The 26,039-nt window shown below is 46.7% G+C and overlaps 1 protein-coding gene across 3 annotated transcripts; it reads left to right on the top strand.

The window, feature by feature from the left end:
• Window positions 1-846: 846 nt before the first annotated feature.
• On the top strand, window positions 847-23,940 carry CCDC22 (CCC complex scaffolding subunit CCDC22). 3 transcript variants are annotated; one of them, XM_081845852.1, is made up of 18 exons: window positions 847-982; window positions 4,129-4,209; window positions 5,797-5,974; window positions 8,843-8,975; window positions 9,061-9,167; window positions 10,096-10,180; window positions 13,817-13,986; window positions 14,845-15,051; window positions 15,280-15,336; window positions 16,441-16,560; window positions 16,885-17,004; window positions 17,489-17,605; window positions 17,697-17,798; window positions 18,458-18,565; window positions 21,995-22,090; window positions 22,207-22,266; window positions 22,366-22,440; window positions 23,482-23,940. In XM_081845852.1, exons 2-18 carry the CDS (start codon window positions 4,160-4,162, stop codon window positions 23,593-23,595), a joined length of 1,899 nt encoding a protein of 632 aa, XP_081701978.1. In that variant the 5' UTR covers window positions 847-982; window positions 4,129-4,159; the 3' UTR covers window positions 23,596-23,940. The 3 variants fall into 3 exon arrangements, with proteins under 3 accessions (XP_081701978.1, XP_081701980.1, XP_081701979.1); XM_081845854.1 differs by lacking the exon at window positions 847-982 and adding an exon at window positions 1,322-1,363; XM_081845853.1 differs by lacking the exon at window positions 847-982 and adding an exon at window positions 2,599-2,710.
• Window positions 23,941-26,039: the final 2,099 nt, after the last annotated feature.

Here is a 26,039-nt window from a genome sequence, read left to right as displayed (position 1 = left end):
ATGCCCAGCTCCCTTAGCCGTTCCTCATAAGGCATCGTTTCCAGGCCTTTGACCATTTTGGTTGCCCTCCTCTGGACACGTTCCAGTTTGTCAGTGTCCTTCTTGAACTGTGGTGCCCAGAACTGGACACAGTACTCCAGGTGAGGTCTGACCAGAGCAGAATACAGTGGCACTATTACTTCCCTTGATCTAGATGCAATACTCCTATTGATGCAGCCCAGAATTGCATTGGCTTTTTTAGCTGCCGCGTCACACTGTTGGCTCATGTCAAGTTTGTGGTCAACCAAGACTCCTAGATCCTTTTCACATGTACTGCTCTCAAGCCAGGTGTCACCCATCTTGTATTTGTGCCTCTCATTTTTTTTGCCCAAGTGCAATACTTTACATTTCTCCCTGTTAAAATTCATCTTGTTTGTTTTGGCCCAGTTCTCTAATCTGTAATCTAGGGGAGATTTTGCTCTGCAAAGCCAAACCAGTCCAGCACTGCCTCCAGCCTGCATTTTGTAAGACACTCCAAAGCACAGACGAACCTAAGAATACAGGGACAGTGAATTAACACTGGCATTTATTGAGCAATTTATGTAACTTCAAATTCAAAAATATAAAGACCTTTGCTAGAAAGAGTAGGAACCCTCCTCTCTTTAGTTGCTATCTGTTGTGTGATGGGGACACTCACTGCTGCCGAACCAAGGAAAAAATAATTACCTTGAATTAATCCCCATTAAAAATAACCTTATTGTTTTGCATTTCTGCATGGGCCTATGGGCCCCTCCCACTTCCGCTTCGAGGGAGACCAAGCCCCGCCCCCTGCCGCCGGGACTGCGCCGCTCTTCCCCTTGCTCTAGCGGGGCGGAGAAGAGCCTCCTGGACCACAAATCCCAGCATGCTGCGCGCGGGGGAGACCCGGCACTACATTTCCCGCCTTCCCCTCGGGCGGGCCCCGTGACCCAGGCGCCTGGCCCAGCTGAGAGCAGAGGGAGCGGTGAGTGCTGCTGCTGCCGCCGCCGCCGCCCGACTGCTGGCTTTCTCTTCCCTTGGGCCCCGGGGTCCTGGGCAGCCCCGCGGCCCCTTCCTCCCGCGGGCGGAGCGCGGGCTCGGCCAGGACTCCCCCCCCCCCCCCGCGCGCGCGCGCCCCGTCAGGCGGGCTCTTCCCGGGCGCCCCTCGCCGAAGGAGGGCTGCCGGGGCGCCCGGCCCAGGCCTGATCCGAGCGGGAGGCAGCGGCGCTCCCGAAGGCCGGCTGCCGGAGACCGAGGGGCGGGCGGGGGAGGGGCTCGGGGTTCCCCTAATGGGCTCCCGGTTGGCCACTGTGAGAGCGGGGCCCCCCTTTGGCCTGATCCAGCCAGGCTCTTCTCGGGTTCAAGGGTAGGGAAGGTGCACGTGCCAAAATTCATTCTCTCAAACCGCTTTCTTTTCAATGGCTTTTATCGCGCGTCGGCGAGGATATGGACATATTGCCGGGGTGCAACCAGAGAGCAATGAGAACGAGCGGAGCGGAGCCGCTGTTGACTCTCCTGCTTCTGCCCGAGGCCTCTTGCTGATCTTTGTCTTTCTTGTGCTCTGGAAGGAAGCTGAGCTTCAGTAGTTTGCCCCTCAGCAGACCGAGGAGAAGCAGGGTGGGTGACAGGGCCCTGGAGGGAACGTGGAAGCTGCCGCGGTGACAAGCTCTCCTGCAGCATCAGTACTGCTAGGGTTACTATGTTGCTGCCTAATGGCAGCCCCACACACCTTCTGTGTGTCTTACAGCATGGCTACAGTTGTGAAGTTAAAGTTTACTCAGTGTTATCCCATGTGTTCCAAAAACAGGTAATCCCTTCAGTTGCTGTGCCTCAAACTAAGTCCTGTATATTGCAGAACCCCAGAAGAGCCTGGCTGGTTGAGGCCAATGGCCCGTCTGACCCTGCATCCTCTTCTCAAAGTGGCCAACTGGCTGCTTATGGGAAGGCCGCACAACCAGAGTGCAGCAGTATTCTCCCCATACGCAACTGGCATTTAGAGGCATATTGTCTCCAGCAGTGGTGGCAGAATAACAGCAATTGTGGCTGGTGACCATTGATAGGCTTCTCCTCCTCCCAAAGGGGAAAAGCAGAATGAGGGCATCTGTACTGTAATCCAGCATTACAAGTTGTTCACAGGCATTGCCCACTCTGGCCTGCACATCCTCCTGATACCTTCAGGCACCCATTATAGTGACCTCCACATGTGGGACTCCCAGCTCCAGCCAGTATGTTGTGTGACCCCTGCTTTAGAAAACCAGAGCCACAGGAATAGGGGGATCCTGCCACAAACCACAGCCTTGGTTGCTGGTATTCTGATGTGGTATTTGTGTTATTCACATCGTCTTAGAGTTTGACTCCCTCCATCCACCCCACACCCAGCTGGTGATAACCTGTCTTCATCCTCCTCTCTCCAGCTCCCTTCATGGAATTGGAGCCCATCCCAGCCTGGCCTTAATTACCTTTACAGTTCACACTTGGAGTATTGGTCAGACTTGATAAAGAGGGTGATAGCATCTACATTGGTCTAGAAATAAAAATATGACTAGAAGGAGGCAAGAGAGAGGCTTATGAAATCATGAATGGTGTAGCAAGAAAGGTGTTTCTTCTCCCAGGTTCGTCTTCTCTCAGAACACTAGAACTTGAGAGAGGCATATGAGACATGATAGCAAAAAGGAACTTTCTGCTTCAGAGGCAGGACACCTTTGAATAGCAGGTACTAGTGAGGGACGGTGAGGAGTGCCTGTTGCTTTGCTCTTTTCCTTTCTAAAATTTATTAGAAATGCATAAAATGACTACATACAAATGCAATAAAACAGATAATACAGTACAAAGCAGTACATAATGTAACAATAGCAGTTCCAAAGCAGCTCAAAAAACCAGCCACAATGTGTTGATTAAAACCTGTGGAAATAAAATAGGTTTTTAACTACCTGCGTATATTATATGAAGCTGGTGCCAGGCAAATGTTATTTTAGGTAAAGGTAAAGGGACCCCTGACCATTAGGTCCAGTCATGACCAACTCTGGTGTTGCGGCGCTCATCTTGCTTTATTGGCCGAGGGAGCCGGCGTACATGTGGCCAGCATGACTAAGCCGCTTCTGGCGAACCAGAGCAGCACACGGAAACGCCGTTTACCTTCCCGCTGGAGTGGTAGCTATTTATCTACTTGCACTTTGACATGCTTTCAAACAGCTAGGTGGGCAGGAGCTGGGACCGAGCAATGGGAGCTCACCCTGTCACGGGGATTCGAACTGCCGACCTTCTGGTCAGCAAGTCCTAGGCTCCGTAGTTTAACCCACAGTGCCACCCGTGTCCCTACCATGTTATTTTACATGGTCTTAAAACATTGGCAGGCCATATAGGTTCTCTACAACAGTTTTGTGAGGCTGGTGGGAGAGCTTTACTTTCTTTTTCCTTTACGTATAAAAAAAAAAGGATACCAGGTTTCAGCAAAGGTATTTTCCTTTATAACCCCATTTGCAACTCTTCTAAGCCCAGTTAGTTGTCCTGAACTAGCTGTATCCCAAATCATTGAACCACATCTCAAGGGGTAGCTGTTGCCTTCCTGGTTAGTGAGTTTCCCAGAAAAATTTGTCTGTCACCCTTGGGGGAAAATTGCACTCTGTGGCCCCTGGGCTAGGAATGTCCTTTGTACTCTTCATATGGAGAGCTGTGCTTTGTTCTGGTCTTCACCTCTATTATAGACTTGGTTGCCTGTGGCAAGAATTGCCTCCAGGCAATAGAACAATGAAATCTTTTAAAGCAGAAAATCTTTCAATTGTGCCTACCCCCTTTCACACTATTGTAAACCACTTAGAGGCTATTGTAGTTAAGCAGCATGCAAATTGTTTAAATAAGTAAGTAAAATGTGGGCAGGCAGGTATGTATGAGATATATTTGTAGGCAACTTACAGTTTGAGAGATTATTCACAAGATTGGCCTAACCGGCAAACAGGAGTAAAGTTGCAGAAAGAGGGGGTTAATATTCCAACCTGTTGTAGAGGAAAAAGGTGAAGATGAATTTGTCCCAATGTCGTCATGGAACTTGCTGCTTGTAGGTACCCCGGCTTGAGCCCTGCTGCTATAAGTATCCAGATTATTGGTTGTTGTAATCCTCCTTCTTTTGCACAGGGTTTCCTGTATCCATAGATGTATTGGCATCATGGAAGAGGTGGACAAGATCCTCATACATTCCCTTCGCTTCTCTGGGACGTAAGGCCATCTTTATGCTGCCTGTACTTCTTCATAGTAGTGGGTGTGTGTGGTGAGAAGTCAGGTACTCTGGTGCGTGGTGTCCATAGGCAATCATGGGTTTGGTGGACAAAGACAGAAAAGGGTTTGGAAGCATGCCTTCATGCAGGATTTGACGTAGGGGTGTAGAGTGGCTGGCTGCTGTCTCCTATGGGATTTCACAGGCCTGGAGCCTAAAAAGCTGAAGTCAGTTTCTAGAAATTCAGAATACTTTTCCTGCTGTGAACTCTAATAAAGCAAAGGCTGTGGTCCAGGGAATGGGGTTTCACAGGAGAGCTAATAGACACAGAAGCTCATGCCAGGGCTTTCTCTTAGGCCAGGCAATAAATTAATTGGGGTTAAAAACTTACGGCTTTTGCTGTGTTCCATTGGCTCTTTGTTTTTGCTTGGGGAATCATGCTTTCTTGCCGATGCTTTGGCTCCAGCTGGGTGTTTCATGGCTTCTCAGAGCTTCGTGGGAGCAAGCAAATGGCAGTTGCCTAGTGACCAAGGTTGGATTAATCAATGGTATTGCAGAAGCTCATAGGTGGCTCGGTGGCTCCCCTTTGAACAGCAGTAATAATGTCCATGTGTATTATTATTGTTTATTTAATTTGTTCACCACTCTTCATCCACAGATCCCAGGGTAGTTCACAGCATAACATTACAATAGAAAAACCACAAACTACATATTGGAATTAGAACAAGAACAAACCAATACCCCCCCCAACACATTTAAAAGGGCATTTAAAAGGCCTGGTTGATGAGGAACGTTTTCTCCTGGAGGCTAAAGGTATATAATGAAGGCGCAGCCAAACCTCCCTAGGGAGAGCATTCCACAAATGGGGAGCCACTGCAGAGGAGGCCCGTTCTCATGTTGCCGCCCTCCAGACGTCTGATGGAGGAGGCACGCAAAGAAGGGCCTCAGAAGATGATGTAAGGGACCAGGTAGGTTCATGTGTAGAGAGGCAGTCCTTAAGGGATTGCTCAGTGGGGCAAGACAGTTTGAGCTTATTGCACCAATTGTTGCCCAACTGCACTGGCTGCCAGGGAGTTTCTGAGCTCAACATCTACATGAAACTGCTGAGTGGGGTCATCCAGGAGGCTTATTCCCCGTGTGCGCGCACATAGGACTGTAGCCTTAGCCACCACTGCTACACCAACTCTTCTCTGAAGAGGCTCTTGGCAGTACAGGTAGTCAGTTGCCTTCTTGCAGTTCAGGGCCCTGGGAAATTATTATTAATATTATTAATATTATTACATTTTGTTGTTTTATCTTGCCCAAAGTGACTTACAACCAATGAAACAAACAAACACCCCAGTTTAGATACATTCAAACCAAGGAGACTGTATCCTATGTCCCCAAAAGCTGCTTATTGGACAGGTGGTACAATGGCAGCAGAGTCTTAGCAGCGGAGGACAAATTGCAAAAAGGTATGGCAGTTGGCAAGCCATTCCCATGTTCTTCCATCCTACTGAATGGAGTGGAAGATGTAGGCTCTTCTGTTGCAGTAAAGGAAAATGGTCAGTGCAGGGGACTATAATCCCTGCATCCTTCTCCCCTTCCAGGGATATCCCAGAGGAAGTGCAGAGCATCCGGGAGTTTACCACCGAGTTGATAGTTGAATCTGTGGTGCAATGTCTTCGTGTCATCAATCCTTCTGTGGGGTCAAGTCTCTGCCACGTCCTGCCTCCAGGGATGTCTGCTCGCTTCCGAATTGGCATGAGCCTAGCACAAGCTTGCCAGGTAACTACAACTAAACCAGGGTGTGGATGCATTGAACAAAGCAGGCTCTTCATCTCTGAAAGTTTGTGCAGTGGTAGATAGTCTCTCATTAAGTGCCATGAGTTCTGGGCTTGAAGGTGTTGTGAGAAATCTGGTGTAGTATAGAATTTTGTTTGCTGGGAAAGCAAGCTTCTAGGTCTCAGGGTGGAAAGCCATGGGCCACTTTTGTTAAAGGATCCAGAAGTGGCTGGTCCGTGACCTCCAGTTGTGTTTTCCTGCCCTATCCCAAAAAAATTCTGGCACTCAAGCAAGAAACCTAGATTGTGTTCACAGCAGACAGTTGCGCAGTTGACAAAAGGTTTTTGTTTTGTTTTTTAGCAACATTAAATTATCTTCTCCTCACATAAATATGGCCCATGCCACTATGGTGCCTCTGTCCACCTCAGAGAAGTTATTGGAGAAATGCTAGCAAGACTGTGTACTTGAATAATAACCCAAATTCTATGACAAGAAAAGCAGAGATGTTTTACTAAATTTGCATAATTATTACATTTTCAAGTTGCCTTTTCTAACTATTGTGTTTAATTTATTCTGCCTTTGCTCATCTTTGTGGCCAGGAGCTAAACAAGGCTCAGAAGCTCAATCCCCTCTGGCTTCAGAAATTTCTGATGGCCTTGAAACTTGCAACAACAACAGCAAAATGCAGAGAATCCAAGGGCAGAACTAAACATGACAAATAGTAGACACCTTTCTTTTCATATTTCTCATGATCCTGCCATTTCTCTCTGTTGCCAGCTCACTTCTGGTATCTGTGCTGGAAACAGGAGAAGTAGCTGGAGCAAATGACTATAGGGAAGTGAGGCATGGGAAGGGTTTTCAGCTCTCCTTTTACTATTAAATAAAAATGCATTTCTGTTATGTGAACAAGTAAGTGAATAATGGCTGGTCTGCGTTTTTGCTTAAGGATATGCAGAGTATCCCCCTGTCTCCCTCCTGCTTTCTGTAGAGAAAGTCTGTAATATCCTCACTATGACTTCTCTGAGTGGGGTTTTCCTTTGGAGGGTGGAGCAAGGTGGGATATTATTGGGCACCTCCATCCCCATCCCAGACATGGAAAATGTGGGCTTGTCTTGCAGGGTTGCTGTAGGGGTTAAAACAAAAATTGTGTTTGAATAATTCAAAGCACCGCATAAATGCTAAGTTAGGAAGCCACTTGAGCATACTTCAGGCCAATTAGTTTGCTTCACAGTATCAAATGGTGGTGCTTATGCCAAACCTCCTTGTACATAGATAACCAGCATGCCAGGGAGAAGGGTCAACTTGGCTTTCTCCCAGAGGTGTTGTTTCATTTGTATGTGTAAAATAAACTTCCAGACAGACAGTGCTCACCCATCCCTTGCAAACCATGTTACCATTATGGCTGTTGCTCTGAGGTCATAGGATATGTTGCAAGGGGAGTAGAGGAGAGGACATTGGGTGTTGGGAAAGAGTAGAGGAAGGGAAAATCAGCTGGCACTGAGGGAGGAGGAGGGAGAAGCTGAGGGGAGCATAGCTGTCAACATTCAGATTTGAAAATAAGGGATCAGCAGCCTCACCTGTCCCGGGGACAGTCTATGGGATATCTAACAATCCGGGATAGCAGCGGGAAGCAGCAGGAAACAGCGCTGAAATAAGGGAATTTCCCGCAAAAAAAGGGAAGGTTGATATCTATGGAGGGGGCAGGGAGCAGAGAAGGAAGCAGAGGAAGAGTTGGCAATTTCTGTGCCAAAACCGGGCCAAAACCCCAGCTGAAATTGATCCAGAAAATCAGTTTCTTCCAAAAGCACCTGGATCTGGTCTCGCTTCAGAACCTTGCCCAGGAAAGGGAGACTAGCAACTGGGTGGTAGTTAAAACAAAACAAACTCCTTCCAGTAGCACCTTAAAGACCAACTAAGTCAGTTCTTGGTATGAGCTTTCGTGTGCATGCACACTTCTTCAGATACACTGGGTGGTAGTTAGTTAGGTTTTCCAAATCCAGGGAAGGTTTCTTAAGGAGTGGTTTTACCACTGCCTCCTTCAAACAGGCAGGGACCTCCCCCTCTTGTAAAGAGGCATTGATCACCTCCCTGGCCCAGCCAGCTGTTCCCTCCCTACTGGTTTTTATCAGCCAAGAGGGGCAAGGGTCTAGAGTGCAAGTGGTCACCCTGACTGATCTGACTGATCTGAGCACTTATTTCACAAATAGGGCACCGTGACACTTTCTCCTTTGCCCATTGCTACTCACCAAAGTTCAGATAGTGGGGAGAGACTTAGCAAGGTCTCAGGCTGACTGCAGAGTTCTGGCACGCTTTTGTGGAACCTGAGCCCCCCCCCCCCCCCGCCATGCAGAGCTTTGTCAGTCAGCTAGCAAGTCGTGAGAGACAACAGACAGGATGGCCACATGGCCAACAGGTGTTTGAGTTTTGGGTTGTGTGTGTGTCTACTTTTTCTTTTCTTAATAGTTCTCATTGAAAATTGGTTATGTTAACTGCTAGAAATATTTTTAATATCCATGGGACTCAGCGAGCAATTGCCAAGTTGTCTTTCATCATCCATTGTTGAGAAGTAGTTGCATGGCATTACAGTTCACAAATAGCTTGATTTCGCAGGCCTGGCCTTCCATGGTCCTATCCTGGACTGTGTTAGCCAGGCGGCCTCTTGAGAGTTCTCATGTGAGCACAAGCACCTTGGACTGTTGCACCAAGGAAGGAGGGCTCCTGGTCCTTTGAGCCAGCTTGGAACACCTTTATTTTAGATGCTCCATCTCTCTTCGAACCAGGCACCAAAGAGCCTCACTCCTCGCCTTTACCCAGCAGGCCACTCCCACTCGGCCCCACTGTGGGACTGACATGTTACTTTCCATCATTTAGGACCTGGGATATCAAGGGGAAGTTGGCTATCAGACCTTCTTGTACAGCAATGAGCCCGAAATCCGACGCCTCCTGCTCTTCCTGGTAGAGAAGCTCCCACGCGATTCCTCGGAGGACGCCAACCAGCCTGTGGGTATGGAGGAAACTGGGCAAACACAGGTCCCGGGCACAGGGAGGCCAAGTGGTGGCAACTTCTCTAACCTTCTGTGTCCTTGCAGGCAAATCAACGACACTTCACAGAGCCATTGCTGCTGCCATCAAAGAGCAACTGGCGGTCCCCTGGGTGCCCCCTGCCTGCCGTACCCCCCGCTTGCAGCTCTTACAGGTGTGCTTCCTCACCCCTCTTATTAGGTTAATGGCCCCACTCCTCGGGTTCATGGCTTCATAAGCAAGATCTGTTGCTGAAATTTTATTTCTGACTGTTTTTATTTCTGACTTAAAAATGAAAGCCTTTCCAGTCCTCATGTTGTGGAGAAATGCAGAAAACCTGTGCAAAAGGTCACTGTGGATTTTGGGTTCATATGACTATCTAGGGTCTAGTCTGCACTGTTGGGGCTTTTTTTTCCCTTGCCGATAGATTTTTTCATAATCTGCAGAAACCCAAATACTGACTTCTAAGGGACGCGGATGGCGCTGTGGTCTAAACCACTGAGCCTAGGGCTTGCTGATCAGAAGGTTGGTGGTTCGAATCCACACAACGGGGAGAGCTCCCATTGTTTGGTCCCTGCTGCTGCCGACCTAGCAGTTCAAAAGCACATCAAGTGCAAGTAGATAAATAGGTACCGCTCTGGCGGGAAGGTAAACGGTGTTTCCGTGCGCTGCTATGGTTCGCCAGAAGCGGCCTAGTCATGCTGGCCACATGACCCGGAAGCTGTCTGTGGACAAACACTGGCTCCCTTGGCCTGTAGAGCGAGATGAGCACCGCAACCCAGAGTTGTCTGCAACTGGACCTAACGGTCAGGGGTACCTTTACCTTTACCTTTAAACAAACCATGCAGAAATATGTAAATCAATCAAATTTCTATGCATCCATTGGTATATCTTAAACAAGATATTGCTGTATTTTTCTTGTTGAGTATGTAAACTCCTTGAGCAAGTAATTCATTTTATAACCCCACTCCTTGCCACCTGTTTTATATTTCTCTTTCCAGAACCTGTAAGCCCAGAATCTATTTCCTCTTACAGTGTTTCTTATCTTTCAGTGGGCTGAATGCTGTTTCAGACTCTCTCCCCTCCCTCCTTATCCTTGCTAGGGTTCTTCCCTACTGAAGCGATTCCAAGCTCAACCCTTGGTCCTGCCTCGAGAGTCGGACCCCTTTTTGGGGAAGGTGCCCCCAGGTGAGTTTTGCCCTGTAGCTGGGGGGGGGGGGGAATAAGTAAAATGGAGGGCATGGAATGGCAGGTTTTTCCCATTATCCATTTGTTTATTTCCCTCCCACTCATGTAAGGTTGCAATCATGTATGCAAAGCCAGCATAAATTTGGGGCCCACTTAGTTCCTGCATGGAACCCCTCTTGATATGTCTAGACTTGTACGGCATTGTTTTCTTGCAACAAGTCTCTGCCCTTCCCCTCAGATCCCCTTTGATTAGAAAAGAAGAGGGTTTTCCAGAGTGCTGAGAGACCCCCCAAGTTAGGGGAAGCCCTTTTTTTAGCCTCTCAGGGGGAGATCCTAGAGTAGCTACTCAAAGGGCTCCTCTTGCACCCTGCCGTTCATGGCTGGGTAGATGGTGCCACCAGCAGTATGTCCTTGGTGGATCTTTGGCAATTGCATTCTGGGAGCATGTGCATACGTGGGATTGTGAATAATAATAATGATGATGATGATTTTATTATTTATACCCCACCCATCTGGCTGGGTTTCTCCAGCCACTTTTGAAAGAAATGCCATGCCAATTTCCAGTATTTGTTCATGCAATCGGCTTCCCCACCCATGGTTGTCTGGCCAACTGAAAATCAGAGCCCAAAAAACATTTACTTGTTTTTCTTCTACTTCTTCATCGTATTTATTTTATTTTGCAACACAAATATACATAACACTAAAGAAAAGGAAAAAGGAAACTTAAAAAGGAAATACAAAAACCAGTACGAACCAAATAATGAACATATAACCATATTTCAGTTCTTCTTTTCTTCTAGTTGACTAACTTCATCCTCAGCACAGTTCTACTTTCATATTTAGTAAACTGTTTCCTTCTCACTTCATTCCCCCCCCCTTTTTCTTTCTATTTTAAGCTTTCACACCATAATTAGTTTTGTAAAAGTTAATCAAAACAAGTCCAGGTATTAATCTGTATTTTCCCTTCTTTTTGGAATTTTTGTTTAGACTGACCCCTATTTGCATCTGTCATTCTAGCCAACTTAATGTAATAATAGAGAATAATAGAGAAATTAATAGAGAAAGGAAAAACAATAGAAGAACCCAAAGAAATTTGCGAAAAATTTGCAAACTATTATAGGAAACTATATCAAGAAGAGATGGAAAAATACTTAGCACAGAATAGACTTCCAATGATAGCTTGTGGAAAAATTAAGCAATTAAACTTACCAATAACGATGATGGAGGTGCAACAATCAATTTCAAAAGCAAAGACAGGAAAATCTCCAGGTACGGACGGCCTGTTGGCAGCATACTATAAGAAATTAGAAGATACACAGTCAGAACCAATGAAAACAGTCATGAATTAAAAGAAGGAAGAATACCCAAATCATGGGAAGAAGCGTACAAAAAATATATATAGAAAGGACCCTCAAATTTGGAAAAGTGGCAGGATTTAAATTAAATAAAAATAAAAATAGCAACTTATTTAAGGATAATTATATAAATATCTGGAAAGAAATTAAAAGGGATCTAAAGATTTGGAACAAGCTAAAATTATCATTCTGTGTAGGAAATCAGTAGTGAAAATGAATGTGCTTCCTAAAATGATGTTTTTATTTCAAATGATACCAATTATTGGAGAAGTAGGATGTTTTTATTGGAGAGGTAGGATGGCAAGAGATTTATCAAGATTTATTTGGCAGTATAAAAAACCAAGAATTAAACAAAAATTATTAATAGATAATAAAAATAGAGGCGGATTGGAACTACTTGATCTAAATTTGTATTATGTTTTGGCCTGTCTAAACTGGTTAAAAGAATGGATGATATTACAAAATGTAGACTTATTGGACTTAGAAGGGTTCGACAGCCATTATGGGTGGCATGCCTACCTAGGACATGAAAAGGTGAAAGTCCATAGAGGATTTTATTAATTATAAGAAAGTTGATATATAGAGTATGGGGAAAGTATAGTTATTAGAACCCAAAACGCCCTGGTGGCTCTCACCCTTAGAGGTGATGGCAGTGAAAAGGAAAAATAAGGAATCGAACTGGGCCACGTATAAGGATTTATTTGAAGAAAAAGATAACAAATTGAAATTGAAAAATTATGAGGAAATAAAGCATTGCCTGACAGGGTGGATTCAGTACCACCAACTAAATACAGTGGTACTTCGGGTTACATAAGCTTCAGGTTACATACGCTTCAGGTTACAGACTCTGCTAACCCAGAAATAGTGCTTCAGGTTAAGAACTTTGCTTTAGGATGAGAACAGAAATCGTGCCCCGGCGGTACGGCAGCAGCAGGAGGCCCCATTAGCTAAAATGGTGCTTCAGGTTAAGAACAGTTTCAGGTTAAGAACGGACCTCCGGAATGAATTAAGTACTTAACCCGGGGTACCACTGTAAGGTGTTCAAAGCAAATTTAAAAAAAGGTTTTGCAAGTGAAATTTCAATATTAGATAAAGAATTATTACAAAATAAGACAAAGGCAATTTCTAAAATGTATGGAATCTTATTGGAATGGGAGGTTAAGGATGAATAAGTAAAAGAGGTAATGATCAAACGGGCTGCAGATATAGGTAAACCTATTCAATTATCATCATGGGAAAAATTATGGAAGGAGAGTTGGAGATTCACAGCTTGCGAGGTGATAAAGGAAAACTTGTTAAAGATGTTTTACAGATGGTATTTAACACCAAGCAAAATATACAAAATGTATAAAACAAAATCAAAAAAGTGTTGGAGGTGCAACCAAGTAGAGGGGACGCTACTACATATGTGGTCATGTGACAAAATTAAGGGCTTCTTATTGGGTATACTAGATTCAGCTATCACTAGGGAAAACAAGAAAATATTCTGTTACACAACAGTGGCAGCGAGAACCCTAATTGCAAAAAAATTGGAAAAACGAGACAGCACCAACAAAAAAAGAATGGCAAGAAAAATTATTTGATTACATTGAGTTGGCTACAATGACAGATGCAAGTAGGGGTCTGTCTAAACCAAAAAACATTTTATCCCTAGAATCCTGAGAGTATGTCCTGCTGAGTCCAGTGGTCCTTAGTCCCAAATTAGTGCACATAGGATTACAGTGTAAAGGACTGTGAACGCCCTATAAACCTCTGGGGACCCTTGAAAAACCTTTTAAAAAACCAGCAGCACTTACCAGACTGGCATGAATGGTGGCGGTGGTGGCTCTCAGTCTTCGACAACACTGAAGGATTATGTGGAAACAGCAAGGCAGGTAGACCAGTCCCCCAAAGTGCTTGGCTGTGGGGCAGATTTACTTGCTGCTGGTGGTATTTTGCTCTTTTCAGGCTTTTTGCCCTTTTTGCAGTTTAAATTGATTTTTAAAATTATTTCCCAGCACCACATGTATATGTGGTCATGCGTGAGTTGAATGCATGTAGGTGGGGAAACACCTGTAAATTCCTTTCTCTAAAAACACGTAATTTTTGGTCCAATTCGCCATTTCTGAATGAGGAACTTGGAACAGGCTGCTGAGTGCAGGACTTGCAGGCCTCCTCCTGGGTTAAGAAAGGGGAAGAAAGTTGCTCTCCCAACATTTGGCTCAACTTGATTGACCCCAAAGCAGGGGCTGGGGGTAACCAGTGTGTGTCAGTGTAACTGGCCTCATCCTCTTCTCCCTAGAAAGGAAAGAGTTCTTTGTCAAGTTCCTGCCCCCCGTGTCAGCCCAGCTCTCCCGACCTGCATCCTTGATGCCATCCCTGTTGGAGCTTAATATGGCTGAGCTGAGCACAGCCCAGGACTGGGAGAACGAGTGGAAGAGCCAAGGCCTTGGATCACGCATGACTCCGGAGGTGGGCACAATGGGTGGCACTCGGCCTCTTTATCCTGACTCGGTGGCTGGTGGCAGCAGCATGGCGATGATAGTTTGCATTGGCTGCCCTCTGAGGAAGGGTTGCACAGGGTGTGGGTGAGGCCAGAAAAATTGTGACTTGCCTAAGACCACCTTAGTGATTCATGGAAGAAATACATCTGAACCAGGAACTGCAGGTGTGCAGCTCATTCTCTTTGGTAGTCGTTGTAGCACTCTAAAGTCACACCAGAAGTGGGCTCCTCTGTCTGAGTTTCCTGAGTTGCAAAAGGGGATATTCTGCAACCCAATTTTCCAAAATGAATGCAAAACATTTTAGAAAAAATATACAGCGGTGAGCACTTGCAGAAAGTGCAGTGGTAGATCTTGTGTGCCCGCCCTCTACGTTAGATATTTTTTTCCTCTTCCTCCTTTTAGTCCAGGAATTTCTGGTCATTATAGAAGAGAGATTTCTGAGTGCTCTCCCAGCTAGGAGAAATGGATCTTCCCTTAGGTTGAGAGAACTTTAGAGATCCCACCCCTGACTTCAGACAAGAAGGGAAGTAGCAATCTTATCTCTTCCTGCCTCCACCGCACACTCAGATAATTGTCCTTCCACGAGGTCCTTCACAATGTGTGGAATGCCTTCCTGGATGCCTGAGTTTTCTGAGAGGACCATCCGCATTCCAAAGTCTGGATCTAACTAGGTGTTACGGTTTGGCCTTGGTAGAGGGGAATAGAATCCGCTCGCCCTGATCCCAGCTGAGGTGGCTTGTGTTCCCAAGATTATTTGCTTGCCACTCCCCACCCAATCTCCAGTCTGCACTGCCAAACCCCTTATTTCCCTTTGCCCTCCCCTCAGGAATACCATCAATGGAAGTGTCAGCGGCTGCAGCGGCGCCTCCTGGACCAGTTCCGGCAGGCATCTCCTCGTGCTGGGCCTGCCCACCAGGGAACAGGCCAGGACCTGATTCAGCTCCTGGGTGCTTTTGGTGCTGGCCGTGAGCATGCTGGGGCTCTGGCCAAGGGCTCTCGCTTCACCCACACTCAGCACTTGGCCTATAAGCAGGTATGAAGGGGGTTGGGGAGGGCCTAGAATGGGGGGGGGGGTGGGCTTAAGGCACAACAACAACAACAACAACAACTTTTTTTGGGATCAAAGTGATTTGAGTTATTCAGCAGCACCAGCTGAAGAATCTCATTTGTTGAGGTAGGTTGGGGAGCAAGCAAGGAGGGGTGGAGCATGCAGGGGAAGAGGTGATGGTCTATGATTACTCTCTGTTTGGTCTCCCAACAGGAGGCAGAATTGCCAGTGCAAGTGGAAACGCTGCCAATGTCCCGGACATCAGAACAGGTAAACCAAAGGGGGGGGGGCTCTAGTGAGAGCCAGTTCTGTTTGCCTAAAGGCAAGAGCCCAGATGGGGAAGGGGGTTGTGGCTAAAAAATATTGGGGCATGCTTTATGCCATCTCATTCTGCTTTTTGAATTAATAAAAACTGCATGTATGTGCACACAGGCAAGGGGGCACATGGGAGGTGATGGTCTCTTAGGTATATTGAGTCTTAAGCTGCTTTGGGGTTTTATTACCATCGCCTTGAATTGTGCTGCAGAGAGAACAGGAAGTCAGTGCAGATGTTGGGGATCCTCATGTCACATATTGTCAGCAGCTTGCAATTGGTGGCAGGAGCTGCTGAAATAACTTGGTGAACACATCAAAGAATCTTCTTTTAAAAATAATAGGACCCTGATTTCCTCTTAGAATCTTCTCTTCTCTTCTTGAATTCTTATAATTCTGATACTCTGGGAAGAGCGGCAGCTTTACAAATCCTTTGCAAATAAAATGACTTGAAACATTTGTCTGCCCCCTTTTTCAAGACATTCATCTTTGCAAGAATGGGGTGGGGGTGGGATCTGCAACGAAATGCAGCTGTTTACCAAGGACGACTCATGATGGGTTTTTAGAGCCCAGAGCCCTGCTGCTTTGCCCGCTATACTAAGATCTTCACCTCCACCAGCCACTTGTTTTGGCATTAACAGGCTTCCATGGGGTCATGCACCTCCATTACAAGAGGACAACTTGCCTGTCACCCCCGTTTTCCCCACGGTGGGCTCTGTGGTGGGTTGTTGTGGTTTTACATGGAGGAAAAACCATGTGTGTTTTCTAATTGTGTGTGGGTGTGTTGTGTGAATATCTTTTATTCACACATCTTCACCCAGAATAGAGGCAATTTTTGGAACAGGGAACTGGATATTCCAAAAAGCCTGTCATATACTTTTGATGAAGGGTGGTTAAGGAATTTCAAGTAATAACAAAAAGAAATTATACTTGTAATAAGAGATGGATTGAGCTGTATTTTTGCATAAACGCAGGGTTTATTAAGACAGGATTCCAGCTCTGATTCCTCAAGCATCACTCCCCACCCCCTACTTACCTTCTCCTCACCCCCTTTCCCCCCAGGACTTACGGGAACGCCAAGCAACAGAACTGGAAGCTTTGGAAGGTGAACTGGGCCATCTCATGGAGCAGATTGAGGCTCTTGAAGGCCAGATCGCCACACTGGGGTTGACTCTCACACAGGTGAGAAGAATCAGTTGGGGGGTGGCAGCACCACTGTCTGGCTGAGCCTCACCAGCTAAAGGGCCTCTAGGACCTCCTTCTGGCTCTCAGCAGCACTTGCAGCACCTCTGGCAGAGGAAAAGCTGAAGGACTCCCAAGGCCCTGGTGGGGCATGGCCTCTAGAATGAGCTGCCTAAAGGTTTGTGGTTGGCCGAGTGGGAGAAATATAGCCCTAGCCCATGGGGCAGATCTCCTGAGGAAGCCCCTCTGAAGCAGGTGCCTGCCCCCTCCCCCATTTGGGCTTCACCTTGGGTCAGTCCTGAGGGGGATCCATTTCTTCTTCAGGTGGAAGGGGAGGTGCGGCAGCGGCAGCTGGGAGTGACAGAGCGGGACCAGGTGCTGCGAGTGAAGGGCTGTGCTGTACAGCTACTTCCCGATGCAGAGAACAACATGGCTAAGCTGCAGGTAATGGGCCAGGCAAGAGGAGGGCAGAAGCCCCTCTTTCCACTGTTGGGAGTGGAGCAGCCAGGAATGAGGAGGCTGCAGAGGGTGGGGGTGCTTGCTGGAGTTTCCGTGGGGACCATTGAGAAAGGTTTTAGAAACCTACAGGTGGTTCAGTGGTAGGATGCTTGGTAAAGGGGAGACAACAGATGGATGTGGACATGGGTGGAGGAGGCTGTAGTTGTAAGTGGAAGCAGAGAAGAGGAACACCCTGAATCCGCCTTTGGAGGGAGCTTTTATTAAGCACCGTTGTCCACCACCCACTTGTGCACCCGTCTTATCAGATGTCCTCAGTGGGATTGGAGCAGTAGGGGAAGGAGGAAGGGGTTTGCTGCATGTGGGTGTACAGGGTCTCACCTGCTATCTCCAAAAATGGCATAGAACACCACATAGCAGATGAGAGAGCCCAGGAGGCTTAGATCTCAGGTTCACTTTTGGTCTCCTGCAGGTGGTGGTGGAGAGCAGTGCACAGCGGGTCATCCAGCTGGCCGCCCAGTGGGAGAAGCACCGGGTGCCTCTGATCCAGGAGTTCCGGGAGCTCAAGGCCCTCCATGACTCCAAGGAGGTGACGCAAGCGAAAGGGTGTGGGGAGTCCTTCAAGGGTTGGGAGGGAGCCTGGGCAGCCGTGACACGCTCTTGTCTGTTCCTCTTTGCAGCTGGAATCATCACAGCGCCTGTCAGAGATCAGGGAGCTGCATGAGCGGATCCGATCAGCCGCGGATGAAGCGAAGCGCAAGGATGATCTCTACAAACAGCTGGTTAGTGACGTGTCTTAGGGTGGTGATTTGGGGTGCAGGGCTCCTGGCAAAGCTCGGTATGCACAAGGTGATTTATGGTCCATTGCTTCTTGTGTGGTGATTATTCCACAGAGAATGAATAATGAGAATCCTTTCCCCACTCCACATTTTACTGTTTCTCTGTAATTGGGATATAGTTGCTAACTTTAAATGGGTGACAGTATCTCAGAAAAATGCTTACAACCACCAGTACTGCTGAGAGGACTCGCCTCTTTCATAAGTCAGTTTGTTAACTTATACTAGTTACAATTCCACCTGGCCTCATTGAACAGGTGAACCTGTGTCCAGGCTACATCACATTATGGAACGCTCCCTCATGGAAAAAAAACAAAACAGAATCCTGCCCATTGAAGACTAGCATGCCTGAGGGAACTAGGCTGGCATTCCCCCTTGCATGTTAGCTTTCTTTGTGCAGGGATTTGTTGTGCGAATGGAGGAGCATTTGGTCATGGTGTAGTCCAGACACGTTTGCCACCTCAAGTGAGTCCTGGGTCTCTGCACAGTGGGATGGGGCTCAGGGGTAGAAACTCCTTAGTCTCTTCCAGGAGCCCCTGTACCATTTGCACATTCGTCTGCTTGTTGTAACCCAGTCCCATTCCTGCTTTCCACTCTGTCTCCAGCTTATGGAGCTAGAATCCCTTCCCAAGGATGTCTCTCGCTCTGCCTATACCCAGCGCATCCTAGAAATTGTCGGCAATATTCGTAAGCAGAAGGAGGAGATCACAAAGGTAAAACAATGGGCACCTGTGAAGTTCTTTCTCAAGCCTTGTCTTGCATCACTGTACACAGGTGAGAGCCCTGTGTGATGAGCCCATGGCAGAAAGCTGGTGGGGAAGACTGAACATTTCAGGGGTCCTTACATATTAAAAGCAGCGATGACATTATTTACACATACATAACATTTAATGTCAAGGAAAAAGTTGTCCTAACCTGGTTTGAATGTGCAAATAGTGATGAGTAGTGAGCTTTCACGTTTTGCCTCATATGCAGTACTTTTCCATGATGGATCCTCACACTTTTAAGCTCAGAGTCAACAAGCTGAGATAGCTCAGTTGGTAGAGCAGAGCCTTCCAAACTTTTCATGTTGGTGACACACTTTTTAGACGTGCATCATTTCACAACACAGTATCAGTTTTACTAGCAAGCAGGAGGTTAAACTAACCCCTCATAAGATTGTTTGCACAACACACCTTACACTGCAGCTGACACACTAATGTCACAACACACAGTTTGGAAAGCTCTGCAGGAGAACTTGAGACTCTTAATCTCAGGGTTGTGGGTTCAAGCCCCACATTGGGCAAAAGCGTCCTGCATGGCAGAGGGTTGGACTAGATGACCATCAACTCTACAATTTGCTGATTCTATGTGATGCATATAAAATATAGCCATTTTTTAAAAAATAGCCTCCAAAATAAAGCTTCTGTCTTTGCCACTAGGAGGGGAAATGTTATATTCTAGTTGTAACTGTGAGCCACAGGAAATGACAAAAACATTTCCTCCTGCTCAGTTCCTACCTCAGAGGTGGGATGAGGCTCTCTAGAGCAGGGGTCAGCAAACTTTTTCAGCAGGGGGCCAGTCCAATGTCCCTCAGAACTTGTGGAGGGCCGGAGTATATTTTGGGGGGCAAATGATGCAAGAGCACCATGAGCCCCAGTGGCCGCTTGCCTGTCTTGCGAGCAGCAGGGACTGGCGGTGGTGGCAGAGGGATGATGAGCGGCACGCGAAGGGCTCCGGAGAGGGGCTGCTTAAAATGGGGGCCGCTCAAATGCCACTGCTGCTGCTGGCACCAACAAAGCCCATCCCCCTTCCTCCTCTAGGCAGGGCGAGGAGAAGCCAGGAGGAGGGAGGGAGGCGGCGCCGGCACCACCACCATGTGAGGGAGAGGGAAAGCATGTGTGCACGCTGGCGATCCTTGCAGCGATTCCCAGACCGTCTGCGGGCCAGATCCAGAAGGCAATTGGGCCTGATCTGGCCCACGGGCCTTGGTTTGCCTACCCATGCTCTAGAGTTACACACTGTTGTAGCCCTTATGATTTTGAACCGATTTTATGTTTATAACTTCCAATGCAAAGCTTAGAGCACTTTCACCATAGACGTATCAAAAGGGCAGAGCGTTTGCTGTTCTGAATCCATAGGTGGATACAGTGGATGTCTCCCCCTACTTCAGATCTGGACTATGTATCACTCTAGACTTTTTCTATCACTTTGGTTCTCACAAACACCCCTTGGCACTATATAAAAGGGTTGGTACCCTGTGTGGAGGGTGTTCAGGAGACAGTTTTCAACCAAGATGCAGAACATACACTGGGAGGGGAGCAGCCAGGGAAGAGTGTGTAGCTTTCCAAGCAGGGGGTTGTGCCTTTTCAGGGAGCAATTTTTTGGAAGTGTGGTGTACCTGACTGAGCATTCTGTATGGCAACAACTGTGGCATCCTCTGCTTCCTCACCTCTCTCTGCCCTTGATGGGGAGGGAGGCTGTAGCACAATGAGAGTCAGTCTGCACAGCAGGATTTGCAATCTTGGCACAGTAGTAAAGGGTTTTTTGCACCGACTTCCTGCACATTTAACTATGCTGATGTGCCTAACTGATCAACATATTAGGAAGCTGCTTTATAATCTCTTCCTCCACCACTTTCTCCTTCAGGAATAATACCTATTGGATGTAGCTGGAAAGTGCATTAAACCAATGGTGATAGATTTAGTAGCTTTTATAAATCTTCAGCCTGTTTTTTATTTGAATTGACTTTTAAAAATACATAGGGTGTACTGTTGGTCACCCCTAGGGTTAAGCTACATGACGGCAGATTCATCTGTTGAAATGAAGGACTGCCACAATTTACCAGGCATGCAAGGGGTGGGGGTGGGGTTTGAACAGCAAAAAGGCCATGCAGGTGAGGGGGGTGAACCCTCCCACCCCCTTGGGTAGTCTCCTCTCAGCTTCTTCCTATCCTGGCACTTTTTTTTCGCTAGGCTCCAATTTCAAAAATGGCTGGGAGGGAAAACACTTGAGCAGAGCTATAGGGAAGGAAGCGCTGAGCAGAATGGGCTGGGTGTTTGCAGTCCTCACATGGCTGTGCCTTTGGCTGCTAAAACTGGGCTACCCGCTCCTGGTTTGATACATACTTGCAGCAGTTCCAAGTTTCAGATGCATGGATCTGCAACTTTAACATGCACATAACCCCTCCCTGCAATAAACCTCCACCTGCAACAGACAGACCCAAGAAAACCAGCCCCCTGGCACTTCAGATGTGAGAAAGTATGCCTGTTCTGCCTCCATCCATCTGTTAACATTTTTCATTTCTGTCCAGAGCTTTTGAATGAGAGTCCTATATTGGATATATTGTAAGTTTTAATTTTATCTGTTGAGTGTGTGTTTTCTTATTAAAGATATTTGTAAAGCATTCTGGGGGTTTTGTATAAGGGGTGGTAATGTAAGTTGGATGGATGGATATACACACTTCATACTCTTTTGTACGTACGAAAGGAACTTACAGACATACAAAAATCTACACCCAAACATTTTCTCCCATGCAGATAATAGAGATAAGAAATGCACACTTGCTAAGAACCAGGCTGGGCACATTCCCCCTCTTTCACACTACTATTCTTCATTCTCAGGCTGATTTAAACCCAGTTGTAAACTGCCCTGTGCTCCTTTGATGTAGGGCAGTACACGAAATGAAATGAATTAAAAGTAGTTAAAATAAAATAAAAGTGGGTGGGTGGGTGGGTTGCCAGGTATGGGGGCTTAACAAGAAACTAAGCAGAGTCCCCCTGAGATTGCTGAATAAATGGAAGCTGCCTTAAAGATTTAAAAAGGATGCCACTACTGCCTTTAATTCATACTAAGGCAAGGGACCCTTGCAATCCCATGGGGCCTGCAAACTCTCATAGCCGACATGCGTGTGTCTGATCATGCGAAGATCGTGCCCCTCAGCAGCATTTCCCTGTGCCAGGGATGATCCTGTCATGTAGTCAACCAGCAGGAGCCCAGCTATGTTGACCACAAGTACTATCCCTCACCCCAGGACAGAATCAGCTGTTAGTTTACAGCCTGTTGTTGTTACCACTGTTGTTATCTGTCTTTGTTCCCGAGTTTGAGTTTTCAACCTATTAACAGTCTCCATTTTCTAATGCCTGCTATTTGTGCTTCTCAAGATCTTGTCAGATACCAAGGAGCTCCAGAAGGAGATCAATGGCCTCACTGGGAAGGTAGACCGGACCTTTGCTGTCACTGATGAGCTGGTTTTTAAGGTGAAGGCAAGGGATCAAATTCGGGGGGGGGGGGGGGAGATGGAGAGCAGTGCTTTGACTGACCTTCCAGTTGCTAACTTTTCCATCCCTCCCTTCTGCATTCTTTCTTTCTGCAGGATGCCAAACGCGACGAGGCTGTGAGGAAGGCATATAAATATTTGGCAGCACTGCACGAGGTAAGCCTCAGCAGTAATATATTAATTCATATATAGATATAGAGCTGCAGTTAGAGCTACATCCCTTTCCAGCTGACTCTGACTCTTCCTCTTCCTTAGAACTGCAGTCAACTGATTCAGACTATTGAGGACACAGGCACCATCCTGAGGGAGATCCGGGACTTGGAGGAGCAGGTGAGGCCTGCCAGAAAGTGGGTGGAAACATTAAACATTACTCTCTTGCAGTAATCTGAACTTCTGTGTGGAGGAAATTGTTTCAGAAATTAGGATACCAGGAAATATCTTTTAACAACTCCCTCTTTAGAAATAAAAATGCAGCTGCCAAACATGGACCCCTGTCCCTCTGTTCTAGCTTCCAGTCATGCTTTTTCTCCTGCTTCCTTACCACCACCCCTGTGCCGAAAGCTTGCAGATTCTGCCATCTGTACACATCAAAGTCCTTTTGATTTTTTAAAATTATTTTTTAAACTTGGGGGTTCTGATCTCACTCGCTCAGAAGTTGAGATTTCAGTCTAGAAAGAAGGACATTCCATGCCTGCTCTGTCCATATCCTCCCGCCTGTTATCTGCCACTTCTGCTCTTTTGGATGAGGCTGCCCCTTGATTCTCAGCCCTCATTATGGACTCTGTCCGTTGTGATTCTGTAGACTTACCATGCACCTCAGATATTTTTTTTACTTCCAGATTAACAAAAAAAGCATGTCTCTTGTTGTTGAGGTTGCAAGCAGGAAGTGTGGGTGCCTGAACATACTTCATGTGGACAGGATGTGGGACCTCAGTGGCCTCCAAATCTGTGTCTTTCTCCCCCTTTCCCATGATGAGTAGGAATAGAATTACGATCCCAGGAGTTGGACCTGAGCCCTCCTCCATCTTGCCAATCACACCTGCCACTCGCACGATGTTCCTTCCTAGATTAATGCTGCAGTCTTATTCACATGATATGCACAAGGTGTGGTAGGTGGGGGGTTGTTTTAAGCATTACCAGATTTAGCAGGCAAACTTGGTTCAGCACTCAAGCAGAAATAAGTGGTGTTGGGTTTTTTAAAGATACCCTTAACACTTGCTTTATTTATTTTAAAATATTTATAGGCTTCCATTCTGAATGCAACTCTTACATGGCTACTTACATAGCACAACTGGGATACCATCATAAAACAATAGTTCTCCCTGCTGAACACTGCTACCCATTCATAAAATAAAATGTCTCTTTTCCCAGATTGAGAGTGAAACCAGCAAGAAAACCCTGAGCAATTTGGAGAGGATTCTCAGTGACTACCGGGCCATGAAGCAGGAAAACGCAGCACTCCTTAGCCGTACCCGAGAGACGTGAAGCCCCCTTTCCAGTGCACAGCTACAGGGGGCTGGTGGGGTACCTGACCTCTTTTTAAGTCAAGACTGCTGTGCCTCTATCAAGGGACGGGGCACGGGGAGTATGAGCAGGGCTCCTCCTTCCAGGCTCTGTCTGCATTGTAAGTTGCCTAAAACCAAGCCAATGTGCGGCACATTTTGAGGTGGAGGGTGGGATTGGTCCCTAGTGCCATTTTTCTGACATAGATTGTATATTGGAGAAGTAGATGTGGGGAGTAATTGTTTCCTCCATTTATTATTTCCAAGCAAACCTCCTATCATCTCTTCTCAAAAACCAATAAAATCTCTCTCTTCTTTTTGCAGCGTACTTGTGCTGGCTGCGTGTGCAGTAACATGGGGGGGGGGGGTTACAGGGGAGGCTTGCATAGGCTGCCATTTCCCCCCTCTTCTGGATTTGATCTTTTTGCAATATTGCTTTCTTGTCTAGAAGCAGGCTCAGTTGTGGGTTGTGTGTGCATGCTGAGGAAAGCTGGTGGCTATAAGAAGCCAGCTTGATTCGGGGGGGGGGGGCGCATGTGCGCGCGCGCGCGCACACACACACACACACACACACTGCCAGGCCGCCTGCAGGGGGAAGTCTGCACTGTGATCCTTCAGCACATGGTCCCTAAGGAAACAAAAAGTGCGGAGAGGACTCCAGCCTGTGGTGGATGCGCCTTTCTGTTCTTGGCTGGCCCAGTCTCTCTTGGGTTGCAGAAGACCCTGCTGCTGCTTCTTGGCTGTCCAGATATGGGTGTGAATAAGTGGAGTAACACTGGTTCCTTTTCTTCTGGTACTCAAACTCGTCCAGCGTCCACACGGCTCCTTTCACATTCTCCACACGCACAAAGCACTTGTGCAAGCTCAGGTTGTGTCGAATGGCATTCTGTTGGTTGAGAAAAGATGGGTAGGGTGCCTGGCCATTAGACCTGCCTTCTCCTTTACCCCGACTTAACTCTCGTCCCTCTGCCAAAGTCTCCCTCCCTCAGGTGCCCTTCAACCCTCTTAGCAGGATCTTCAGCCCCTTAACCCTGCTCTATGGCGTTCTAGAACTGATATTTTATAAAGTACTTGCTATAGAAATGAATAGAAATGTATTCATCTGCAATAAACACTGTGATCCCAGGAATATACAGTAAAATAAACAAGCCATCTTATACTGCCTCAGTTTGCCCCAAATGCTAAGTTATGTATGCTGTGGCTTAGTGGGTGCTTCCCAAACTTTTTTCTCCCATAGAGGGCTTGAGCGTTGCTTAGGGTCTTAATTATTTATTTTCTGTTTTAACAATGGTAAGGCATTGTGTTTTTATTGCTTCTTTTATTAAGAACATTTTTATATGGTATTTATTGTAGTGGTGCAGCAATAAAACTGCTAGCACATTTGCAAAGCTAAGCAGGGTCCAGTATTGTTTATAATTGAATGGGGGACCACATTTTAAGATTGCAGCAGGTTGGCGTATATGGCCCTTGGGGTCCCTTCCAACTCTAAAATTCTATGATTGTATGATTCTATGTATTGCAATTTAAATTCTATGGAATTCAAATCTCTGTTTAATCATGTGCTTTGAGGGAAAACTTTCATATGTCATTTTGTAGATTTTTGGCTTCCAGCTGGAAATGTTTGACTCTTGAGAAGAGGACACATAGATTTTGGGGGAAGTAGAATTCAAAGCCTAAGGTCTCTATGTGAATCCACAAATACAGATACATCAGTATAGGAAGGGGGTGACCAGAGGGAAGCAGGTTTTCTATGTGCATTGCAGGGGGTTGGACTAGATCATCCTCATGGTCCCTTCCAACTCTATAATTCTACGATTCATCTCTCCCTTGGCCTTCATCAGTGGAACCCATTCCTTCCCTCCAACCCAAATTGGCATGTCAGCAACCCCACTGCTGCTTCCCTCTGGGTAGGCAGCTGTGGGTCTAGGTTAGGGGTAGCCAACATGGAGACATCTGGATATTGTTGGATTTCAACTTCCATCAGCCCCAGCAAGCCTGGCCATTGGTCAGGGATGAATGGGAGTTGTGGTCAAACAATGTCCTGCAGGACATGCTGGCTGGCTTGCCCTGGTCTAGGTGCTGCTTCTGAAGGGCTGAGCTTGGCTTTGGCTCTCCCCCCCCCCCCAGCCAACTCTTCCTGGGAAATTAGGGAAGCATTCCACAGATCTGAAATAATCCTTGCTAGCCAGCTAGAACATGCTCTCAGTTTGTGGGTCTGTGAAGGGGTGGGCAGTAGCATGGATTTCCTCCCTAAATTGAGCACTCTAGACCCCCACCGCAGCTATTCTAAGGGATAATCTTTCTATATAGGTTTCTACCCCACTCAATTCCAATTCTTCCCTCAGAATGGTTTTGTTGGATTGTCATCTTAGTGAATATGGCAAATAAAGCAACAACAAAACAAATAACAGCATGGAATGCTAAGGC

This window comes from Podarcis erhardii (genome assembly GCF_964252035.2).
Source record: "Podarcis erhardii genome assembly, chromosome: 17".
NCBI classification, from domain to species: domain Eukaryota; kingdom Metazoa; phylum Chordata; class Lepidosauria; order Squamata; family Lacertidae; genus Podarcis; species Podarcis erhardii.
This window is presented reverse-complemented; position numbering and strand designations above follow the sequence as displayed.

Coding starts and splice junctions, on each gene's coding strand:
- CCDC22 (XM_081845852.1), top strand. CDS start 4,160: ATGGAAGAGGTGGACAAGATCCTCATACATTCCCTTCGCTTCTCTGGG. Junction 8,976..9,060: donor GGACGCCAACCAGCCTGTGG/GTATGGAGGAAA, acceptor GTGTCCTTGCAG/GCAAATCAACGACACTTCAC. Junction 17,799..18,457: donor ATGATCTCTACAAACAGCTG/GTTAGTGACGTG, acceptor CTCTGTCTCCAG/CTTATGGAGCTAGAATCCCT.